Source organism: Terrapene carolina, unplaced genomic scaffold (assembly GCF_002925995.2).
Source record: "Terrapene carolina triunguis isolate 2854851 unplaced genomic scaffold, T_m_triunguis-2.0 Scaffold752, whole genome shotgun sequence".
NCBI lineage: Eukaryota > Metazoa > Chordata > Testudines > Emydidae > Terrapene > Terrapene triunguis.
In genome coordinates this window covers 746,675-757,153 of record NW_020665103.1, presented here as the reverse complement: position 1 = coordinate 757,153, position 10,479 = coordinate 746,675, and the positions used below count along the sequence as shown (strand labels likewise).

The following is a 10,479-nucleotide window of genomic DNA, read 5'->3' as shown; positions in this document are numbered from 1 at the left end:
CAGGGGGCTGCAGGTCTGGAATGAGGGGCACGGGGAGAGCTGGGGGGCAGGGGCCGGGCTGGCAGGGGGCTGCAGGTCTGGAATGAGGGGCACGGGGAGAGCTGGGGGGCAGGGGCCGGGCTGGCAGGGGGCTGCAGGTCTGGAATGAGGGGCACGGGGAGAGCTGGGGGGCAGGGGCCGGGCTGGCAGGGGGCTGCAGGTCTGGAATGAGGGGCACGGGGAGAGCTGGGGGGCAGGGGCCGGGCTGGCAGGGGGCTGCAGGTCTGGAATGAGGGGCACGGGGAGAGCTGGGGGGGAGGGGCCGGGCTGCCAGCTGTTTTCCATTGGCTGCTGAGCCAAAGTTCCTGGGGGTGACACTCTGCCTCCCGTCTCCCCTCTACTCCTCTGGAGGACTAGGGGACGCTCTATCCCACGCAGTGCAGCAGTTGTCTGCTCCAAACTCTCAGACACGTGGGGGGCCGGGGGCAGAGGGGAGGGGGGGGGGGGGGGGGGGGGGGGGGGGGGGTACAAGGAGAATTGATTAAGGGACAGGGACCAGCCCTTTTTAAGGAGGCACCGGGGGATGCTGGGGGCGAATAATCAGGGGTGGAAGATTTATTGAGGGGTCCCCTGGGGGGCAAGGGTGGGGACTGGGTGGCGGAGGGTTGGGGTAAGGGGGCAGGGATGGGTGGGGGTGAGAGGGGGCTGGGTGGAGGGAGGGTTGCGGGTGTGGTTATGGGAGGCACTAGGGGCACCTGGGCGGGGTGGGAGTTTTCATGGGTACTGGGGGGGTGTAAATTGATGCAGATAAACATGCCCTGATTTGGCCTCTCGTGCAAAGGCCCCACTCCTCCCCCCACCTGTCCCGGTGCCGGGGGCCCGGCTGGGACCTGCGGTAGCTCAGAGCGGTGCTGGTCAGGGTGCCGCTGGCCGCCCAGCTAATCCAGTGGCTTTTCTCGCAGGCAGCCATGGAGCAGGGCAACTCCTGTTTCCAGTCGGACCTGGATTTCTGCCCAGAGTGTGGGACCATCCTGCCTCTGCCAGGCGTCCAGGACAAGGTGACGTGCGTGCGCTGCTCCTTCTCCATCGATGTACGAGGTGAGGGCGGCAGCATCACCCCCCACACACGTACTGGCATTTATCTAGGGGAACTGAATTCCCCTCTGTCCACTAGTGAAATCTCTCGGGGGGGGGGGGGGGACAGTGTGTTAGAGCAGGGCAGGCTAGAAGTCAGGACTCCTGGGTTCTATCCCCAGCTCTGGGAAGGGAGTGAGGTCGAGTGCTGGCCCTCTGAGGGTATGTCTACACTACAGGATTAATCCGAATTTAGATAATTCGAATTTGGGAAACAGGTTGTATAAATTCGATTGTGCGCAGCCACACTAAGCACATTAATTCGGTTTTTAACCACATTAATTCGGTGGTGTGCGGCCACACTACCCCATTTATTTTAACCACATTAATTCGGTGGTGTGCGGCCACACTAACCCTAATTCGAATTAACAAAATCGATTTTGGCGCTACTCCGCTCGTCGAGGTGGAGTACAGAAATCGATTTAAAGCACCCTTTAATTCGAACTAAATGGCTCTGTAGTGTGGACGGGTGAAGGGTTAATTCGAATTAACGCTGCTAAATCCGAATTAATCCCGTAGTGTAGACCAGGCCTGAGAGGCAAGCCTCTAAAGTGCATTAGCTCCTCTCTCTGACACACACATCGCTCAATAACTCTCTTCCTCTCCCTGCACAGATTTCGAAGGGAAGGTGGTCCAGTCCTGTGTCGAGTTCAACCGGCTGGGCTCCGTGGCTCTGATGATCATGGACGATGGGCAGGAGGTCAAGGGACCCATGGTGAGTGGAGATTTCTGTGGACAGAGGGAAGGAAAACACACATCAAGAGTCTCCAAACATCCTGCAGCGGGAAGTCCCACCAGTACATTAGCACCTGACCTTATTTCCCTTTTATCCCAGTGGAGGATTTTTTGGGGAGGGGTGGGAGGGAATCTTCATTCCATGGATTTGACTCGGCCTTGGTGATCCTTTCAGATCGACAGGAAGTGCCCCCAGTGTGGTCACGAGGGCATGGTCTACCACACCCGGCAGATGAGATCAGCGGATGAAGGACAGACTGTCTTCTACACCTGTGGCCAGTGCAAGTAAGGAGCCGTCCCTTCCCTACTGCTCTCGTGCGAGGGGAAAGACTGGAGAGTTATTGCCCGCAGGGGAGGAGACCCGTCCCCAGGTCACCTAGATCTCGCTGTATTTCCTCATCAGCTAAACCGATCCAGGTTGTTCCCTTAAAATGAGACATCACGGTTAGCCCAACCCCCTCTCTCCCTCCCCCCCCAAAACCCAAAGGAAATGCCCAGAAAAAAAATCGTTAACTGTGCTTACTCGCTGTACAAGGTGTACACAATGTGCTCCCAAGCATTTCAGCTAGTCATATTTATAGGATGATTCGATACGTTACAAAACTCTTCAGTAAAATCCAACCCACCCGTTTGTCCCAGTTCCTTTTGTTCTGTACCTTTCCTTATCTTTGTTGTGGATACTGGCATTCCAGGTACCGGCCTGTGAAGGGGCCTCCCTGGCTTGCACTAAGACACACAAGGTGTGCATCTTAATTTTCCTATCTGGGTGGTATTACTGCAGGGTATTGTGGGATGTGGCTTAGATTTTTCCCAGAGTGCTGTTCACTCACGCTAAGCCAGCCCTTGGTATAATGTGGTGCACGCTAACCTAACATCTGTGTGTTGGCTGACGTCGGATTAGGTGTGTACGGGGCAACCTAAGATTTACCAGTTAAAAACCAAAGCGGCCTAAGAACTTGGACAGACGCTTCTTGCGTGGTCTGGATTTATTCACGAAGTGCACAGGGAAATGCAAGAAATGCCCCGCATAGCCCTGCCCAGCTAAATCCCAACTCTGTGCAGGGTTCTTCGCCCTGTCCCGGCTAAGGCTTCCATCTGGCAGACACATCCTTCACCTTCGTCCTTCCTAGGTGGCTGCTGCTCCCTGCAGCCTTTCCGTCCTTGGGAGCCTGGGAGAGTCTTTGGACTTGTCTACACTTGAAATATGTAGTGTAGACACTGCCTACGCTGCGGGAGGGGTTCTCCCATCGGCGCAAGTAATCCACCTCCCCGAGAGGCAGTAGCTAGTTGAACAGAAGAATTCATCCATCAGCCAAGCACTGTCTACACTGGGACTTAAGTCAGCTTAACTGTTCTGCTCCGGGGGGGGGGGGGGGGGGGATTTTTCACACCTCTGGGCGACGTAGCTGAGTAGATCTAATTTTCCAGTGTGGGGCAGTTTGTGTAGTCCTGCTGCCCTCATTTGAGTCTCTCCTGGCTTCCTTCGTGGAGTTGCCCTTCTTAGCCACATTCCCTGCCTGTAGTGTGACGTAACTCATCAACCTAAGTGGAGAAAAGGAGTAAAGTGGGTCGGGGTGGGGCTGGCATCCTCTATCTCCTCTTAAATGGAACCCCCGGTCACCCCCAAAGAGCAGCTTATGGGGGATCTCCATCCCCAGAGGGATTAGGGATACTGGAGGGGAGGGAAGCTTTCCCACAGCAGTGTCTCTGGTCTCCCTGTGACTTTAGCAGCATCCTGCAGCAGTGAGTTCCACAGATCAAAAAAGAAATACAAAAGGAAAAGCTTCTGCAAAGGATTGACGCTTGGCTTTTGTTGTGCGCAGGTTCCAGGAGAAGGAAGACTCGTGAATGGAGCAGCACAGGGGCAGAGGGCCATGGACAAGAGAAGACTAGATGTAACACCTACCCCTCCTTTACCCAGAACAACTTGCCTCACCTCCTAATGAGATTGTTTTCTTGGCTCAGGCCCAGGTCGACCTATGGGCTGACAGCCACCACCACCCAGCGTTCACCGCCACTGGTGCCTGCAGCCCAGTGAAGCAAAGGAGGGGCGTGAACACAACTCTGGCCCTGCAGAGGTGACTCCAAAGGGTGTAACCATGGGGGATACCACATCCCCCTTTCCCATCCCCTAGGGGAACCTCAAGTCCTCAGCCCCAGGGGATGTAGAGCCATTTGTGGAGAGCTCAAGACTATTTAAGGCTGCTCTGGCAGTTCCCACGCTGGACCCCAGCTGCTGCGTTCTCTGGGGAGAGCCTGTTGGTGTATTGTGCTTTGTGGGGGGGGACATGGGGGGTTCGCTCCCCTCTTTCAGGATCGTGGGCTGTGGAGGACAGACCAGCTGTGGAGTCCTGGGTGCATATTTCTGGGCAAGACTACAACCCCATACTCCTAGGAGAAGTAAATAAAATCCTATTTTGTACATGAACCAAGCGTGTCTCACTCTCCTCCTGGGTCTAGAATCACAGATATGGGGGCCCCTCAGTGCCAGGTGCTGCACAGACACCCAACAAGAGACAGGCCCTGCCCCAGCTGAGATCAGGGCCCCATTGTGCCAGGCGCTGCACAGACACCCAACGAGAGACAGGCCCTGCCCCAGCTGAGATCAGGGCCCCGTTGTGCCGGGCGCTGCACAGACACACAGCGAGAGACGGGTCCTGCCCCAGCTGAGATCAGGGCCCCATTGTGCCGGGCGCTGCACAGACACACAGCGAGAGACAGGCCCTGCCCCAGCTGAGATCAGGGCCCCGTTGTGCCGGGCGCTGCACAGACACACAGCGAGAGACGGGTCCTGCCCCAGCTGAGATCAGGGCCCCATTGTGCCGGGCGCTGCACAGACACACAGCGAGAGACAGGCCCTGCCCCAGCTGAGATCAGGGCCCCGTTGTGCCGGGCGCTGCACAGACACACAGCGAGAGACGGGTCCTGCCCCAGCTGAGATCAGGGCCCCATTGTGCCGGGCGCTGCACAGACACACAGCGAGAGACAGGCCCTGCCCCAGCTGAGATCAGGGCCCCGTTGTGCCGGGCGCTGCACAGACACACAGCGAGAGACGGGTCCTGCCCCAGCTGAGATCAGGGCCCCATTGTGCCGGGCGCTGCACAGACACACAGCGAGAGACAGGCCCTGCCCCAGCTGAGATCAGGGCCCCGTTGTGCCGGGCGCTGCACAGACACACAGCGAGAGACGGGTCCTGCCCCAGCTGAGATCAGGGCCCCATTGTGCCGGGCGCTGCACAGACACACAGCGAGAGACAGGCCCTGCCCCAGCTGAGATCAGGGCCCCGTTGTGCCGGGCGCTGCACAGACACACAGCGAGAGACGGGTCCTGCCCCAGCTGAGATCAGGGCCCCATTGTGCCGGGCGCTGCACAGACACACAGCGAGAGACAGGCCCTGCCCCAGCTGAGATCAGGGCCCCGTTGTGCCGGGCGCTGCACAGACACACAGCGAGAGACGGGTCCTGCCCCAGCTGAGATCAGGGCCCCATTGTGCCGGGCGCTGCACAGACACACAGCGAGAGACAGGCCCTGCCCCAGCTGAGATCAGGGCCCCGTTGTGCCGGGCGCTGCACAGACACACAGCGAGAGACGGGTCCTGCCCCAGCTGAGATCAGGGCCCCATTGTGCCGGGCGCTGCACAGACACACAGCGAGAGACAGGCCCTGCCCCAGCTGAGATCAGGGCCCCGTTGTGCCGGGCGCTGCACAGACACACAGCGAGAGACGGGTCCTGCCCCAGCTGAGATCAGGGCCCCATTGTGCCGGGCGCTGCACAGACACACAGCGAGAGACAGGCCCTGCCCCAGCTGAGATCAGGGCCCCGTTGTGCCGGGCGCTGCACAGACACACAGCGAGAGACGGGTCCTGCCCCAGCTGAGATCAGGGCCCCATTGTGCCGGGCGCTGCACAGACACACAGCGAGAGACAGGCCCTGCCCCAGCTGAGATCAGGGCCCCGTTGTGCCGGGCGCTGCACAGACACACAGCGAGAGACGGGTCCTGCCCCAGCTGAGATCAGGGCCCCATTGTGCCGGGCGCTGCACAGACACACAGCGAGAGACAGGCCCTGCCCCAGCTGAGATCAGGGCCCCGTTGTGCCGGGCGCTGCACAGACACACAGCGAGAGACGGGTCCTGCCCCAGCTGAGATCAGGGCCCCATTGTGCCGGGCGCTGCACAGACACACAGCGAGAGACAGGCCCTGCCCCAGCTGAGATCAGGGCCCCGTTGTGCCGGGCGCTGCACAGACACACAGCGAGAGACGGGTCCTGCCCCAGCTGAGATCAGGGCCCCATTGTGCCGGGCGCTGCACAGACACACAGCGAGAGACAGGCCCTGCCCCAGCTGAGATCAGGGCCCCGTTGTGCCGGGCGCTGCACAGACACACAGCGAGAGACAGGTCCTGCCCCAGCTGAGATCAGGGCCCCGTAGTGCCAGGTGCTGCACAGACACACAGGGAGAGACAGTCCCTGCCCCAGCTGACATCAGGGCCCCGTTGTGCCGGGCACTGCACAGAGACACAGCGAGAGACAGTCCGTGCCCCAAATCACAGCCAATTGGTGGGAGGGGGGAACAGGCACAGGGAAGTGAAAGGACTTGCCTAAGGTCCCACATGGAGTCAGGGGCAGAGGCATGAATTGAACCCAGGTGTCCTGAGTTCCCTGTTAAAACACTGACTGCACGTTCCTGCCAGCCCCTGACCCGCTACTGTCTCTAGTGCTGAAGCTGGCAGAGCCTGGCCCTGCCCATAGCTGCCCCACTGAGACCCCCAGGGCCTCTCAAGCCCTGGCCCCAACTGTATTTACGCTTCCCCCTATGCCCCTCAGTCATTGTCCCCTCACAACCCCTATTGAGCCCCACCCTTTTTGCTCTCCCCACCGTGCCTCTTCCCCCCCTAGCTCCCCCCATGCCCCCCCCCCCCGGTTCCTCCCCCCCCCCAGCTGTACGCCCTAGCCCCCCTCAGGCTTGATTCCCCCCACTAAGCCCCCCTTTCCCCACATGCCCCCCACAGAGGCCTTGCCTCATTGAGCCCCCTCCCCTTTGTGATCCACCATGGCCTCCCCACTCTAACTGCAAACCCCTTCCTCCTGTGCCCTTCTCAGTCTTTACCCCCCACTGAGCCCCCCTTTCCCCATATGTTCCCCCCACTCAGCACTGGTCCCCCCATTGGGCCCACAGACCCACTGACCCCCCGGTATCCCTCTTCTCCCCATGTGGGGGGCTTAGTGGGACCAGCCTGATGGTCCCACTGAGCCCCCCACTTCCCCTATGCCCTCCACCTGTGCCCCCATAGTGCCACTGACCCCAGCAGTGTTTCCCTTCCCCTATACCACACAGACCCACTGAGCCCCCCACTGCACCCCCCTTCCCCTGTACCCCCATAGTCCTACTGAGCCCCCCACTGCACCCCCCTTCCCCTGTAGCCCCCCCATGGTCTACTGACCTCCCCTTAATGACCCTCAGAGTATTCCGCCCCCCCACCGTGAGACCCATCACGTGACAGCTCAGGCTGCCGCCCCGGGGGGGCCTCCCACCAGCCCCTCCCTGCCTTGGACGTGACTCAGGCTAGAATTCTCTCCCGCCCCCTTTTTCTGGCCGCGCATGCGCGCCGCGCCCCCGTACGGCGGAAGTGCCGCGCCGAGAATTCCCTTCCTTCCAGAGCCAAAGGAGCGGGGGGGGGATGGGGGACTGTGTTCCGGTACTCGCACCCGGAAGCGGGAAGTAGTGGGCTGGTGACCGGAAGTGGCGTGCGGCCGGTGGTGGGAGCCGGGCGGTCGCTCGCCGCGGGCTGCTGGGAGAGCCGGGGCAGCCGCAGGGGGAGCGAGGCAGGGGCGGTGCGCGGCGCAGACTCTTCCCCCCGGCAACCGGGGCCGCGGAGAGTGGGGGCCGGGCAGCGCCATGGCGGAGGCGACGGCGACTGCGACAGCGACGGCCGGCGGGAGGGCAGCCAGCGCTACCGTGACCGAGACTGTCACCATTGAGCCGGTGAGCGGGGCCGGGGATCGGGGCCCGGGGGGGCGGGAAAATACCGGGATCCGGCCCGGGGGGTGTCAATATAAAATCCCCGGATGGGGGGGGGGTTATTGTAAAATCCAAGGATTTGGGGTTGTAAATTTTGCAGAAGTTAATATAAAATCCCAGGGATTTGGGGCAGGTTATAAAAAAAAATCGTGGGGGGAGGAATGTAAAATCCCAGGAATGTGGGGGGGTGTATAGATTTGGGGGGTTAATTTAAAATCCTGGGGGATTGGGGCAGGTTTATAACATTGGAGGAGGGTAAATATAAAATCTCAGGGATTTGGGTTTTTTTATAAAATATAAAATCCCTGGATTTGGGGGGTGTTTGTTTGTTTGTTTTTTGTAATTTTAGGGGTTAATATAACATTTCAGGGATTTGGGGGGTTGTACATTTTGAGGAGGATTTAATACATAATCTCAAGTATTTGGCGGGGTTATAAATATTTTTGGTGAGTTTAACATAAACTCAGGGTTTGTGGGTTTTGTAAATGGGGGCGGGGGGAATCACATTCCAAACCGCAGGAATTGGGTTTTAAAACAAAAAAATAAAATCCTGCAGGTTTGAAAAGCGGGGGTTGCCTGTCAGTCTGTTTTAATTTGGGGGGTGGGGGTGATTGTAAAATCACAGGAATTTGAGAGATTAAAAATGTGTGGGGCTAATAGAAAATCACGGGGTTTTAGAGGTTTTATAAATTGGGGGAGGGGGGGTTAACACACAATCACCGGGATGTGTAAGTTTTATTTAAATCTGGGGGTGCTTAGTATAAAATCATGGGGATTAGTGGCTTATTTTATTTTTAGTTTTGGGGATTTAATATAAAATCACATGGATATGGGGGTTTATTTTGGGGGTTAAAATCATGGGAAATTGGGTTTTTAATTTGAGGGGGTTTTTAAATGTAGAATCAGAGGGATGTGGGGTGGGTTTTTTTTGTATTTTGTTTGGGGGGTTTAAATATAAAATCACAGGAACATGGGGAGAATTAATATAAAATCATGGGGATTTGGGCTTGGAGACTTTGCAAGTCTGTGGGATCGTGGGGGGAGGGGGATTGTGGGGGGGGAATGAGGATTTGAGGGGAAACCACTCATTTTCGGGTGGCTTGGATTTTCACCATTAAAATCAAATCCGGTTTTGATTAAACAGCCCTGGTTCTCTCTTTTAGATGCCGAGTATTAACTAGCAGTGGGGAGCGTTAGTTAAAAAATTCATTCAGAGGCCCCCAAACTGACCCCCTGGCCCCACCTGCATGTGCCCCCGCTGGGCGCTTCCGTGAGCGCTGTACCCATCGTGGGCACCACGGCATTGGTTGTCACAGCGACCGTGATGCCAGGGAAGCCACGGTAACCGCAGGCTGTGGGAGTCACAGCAACCATTGCTGTGAAAGGGGGGGCGGCGGTTGCCACGGCAACCATCCCAGCGACAGGAGGGCGTGGTGCCCATGGTGACACAGCAATCGTTATGGCGACTGCAGGAAGTGGGAGTGGGGCAACTATCCCAGTAGGAATGGGGTGTGGTACCCATGGCGACGCTCATGGTGGCCGTCACGGTGACGATTGTCTGTTGTAGCTATGGCAGCGGCAGCAGGGCGTGGTTCTTGTGGTGCACATCAGTTAGCACAGGGCGAGGGACACAGGGAACCGTGGCAGCCACAGAATGTGGTAACCCTGGTGACCGCCACAGCCGGAACAGGGCACAGTAGCCATGGAAACAGCAGGGCGTGGGAGCCCCAGCAACCGCAGGGTGCGGTCCCCAGGAAGTCCGGCGTGGTTCCGAAGGCGGTGGTGGAAGGGACACGCCGTGGAGCTGGGCAACAGTCGGACTCCCGGGGGCCTTGTGAGAGGGTTTGCCTCACTGTCATAGAAGAGTGCCCCCTACTGGGCCCCTGTCCTGCTCCCTGCAACTCGGCACCCCCTAGTGCTGCCCTGTGGCCTGCCCTGCCTGCCAGGGTAGAGCACCCCCTACTGAGCCCCCCACCCCGCTCCCTGCAGCACAGCGCCCCCTAGTGCCGCACTGGGGCCTGCCCTGCCTGCCAGGGTAGAGCACCCCCTACTGAGCTCCCCACCCCGCTCCCTGCAGCATGGTGCCCCCTGCCGTCTCAGGTCTCTCCCTACTAATCCAGCCAAGGTCTTTCTCCGTGGGTCATCTGTGACCGGCCATGGTCTGATCCCCCCGCTCTCTCTCCACCCCACGCCCTGTCCCCCTGGTAGGAGAACCGCAGCCTGACCATCAAGCTGAGGAAGCGAAAGCCGGATAAGAAGGTGGAATGGTCGAGTGACACGGTGGACAACGAGCACTTGGGCCGTAGGTCGTCCAAATGTGAGTAGCCACGGCTCCCCCCTTCCGAGACTCCCCCCATCCGGGTACAGGGCCTTTAGCCACATCACTCCGAATGGGGCGGGCAGTGGGGGCTAGTGGTTAGAGCGGGGGAGGCTGGGAGTCAGGACTCCTGGGTTCTCCATCCCTCCCCTTCCTGCTTCCACATGCTCAACACAAACCTCTTCACCTCAGCAGTGCTGCTGGATCCCACCCCCTGCGCCAGCCAATCCCCTGCCCTGGGGCTGGATTGGAGCCAGCGCCCCCTGGAGGGGAAAGGCCCTGTGTCCCACTCCTCA

General features: G+C 59.0%; 2 protein-coding genes across 2 annotated transcripts in view; both read left to right on the top strand.

The window, feature by feature from the left end:
* The first annotated feature begins 773 nt into the window (after window positions 1-773).
* ZNRD1 (zinc ribbon domain containing 1) lies at window positions 774-4,276 on the top strand. The gene is made up of 4 exons (XM_026660393.1): window positions 774-1,077; window positions 1,728-1,828; window positions 2,024-2,133; window positions 3,672-4,276. The coding sequence occupies exons 1-4, from the start codon at window positions 948-950 to the stop codon at window positions 3,694-3,696; spliced, it is 366 nt and encodes a 121-aa protein (XP_026516178.1). The 5' UTR covers window positions 774-947; the 3' UTR covers window positions 3,697-4,276.
* Window positions 4,277-7,616: 3,340 nt separating this feature from the next.
* The window catches only part of PPP1R11 (protein phosphatase 1 regulatory inhibitor subunit 11), a 3,909-nt gene continuing 1,046 nt past the window's right edge, over window positions 7,617-10,479 (top strand). The window contains exons 1-2 of the mRNA XM_024217498.3: window positions 7,617-7,830; window positions 10,075-10,183. Coding sequence (XP_024073266.1) covers window positions 7,744-7,830; window positions 10,075-10,183 — 196 coding nt within the window. The 5' untranslated portion in view covers window positions 7,617-7,743. The remainder of the gene's footprint in view (window positions 7,831-10,074; window positions 10,184-10,479) is intronic.

What these genes read in the sequence shown, in the direction of transcription:
- ZNRD1 (XM_026660393.1), top strand. Translation starts at nt 948, where the DNA reads ATGGAGCAGGGCAACTCCTGTTTCCAGTCGGACCTGGATTTCTGCCCA. An exon ending in AGGAGGTCAAGGGACCCATG is followed by an intron (nt 1,829 to 2,023) that starts GTGAGTGGAGAT and finishes TGATCCTTTCAG; the next exon opens with ATCGACAGGAAGTGCCCCCA. An exon ending in TACACCTGTGGCCAGTGCAA is followed by an intron (nt 2,134 to 3,671) that starts GTAAGGAGCCGT and finishes TGTTGTGCGCAG; the next exon opens with GTTCCAGGAGAAGGAAGACT.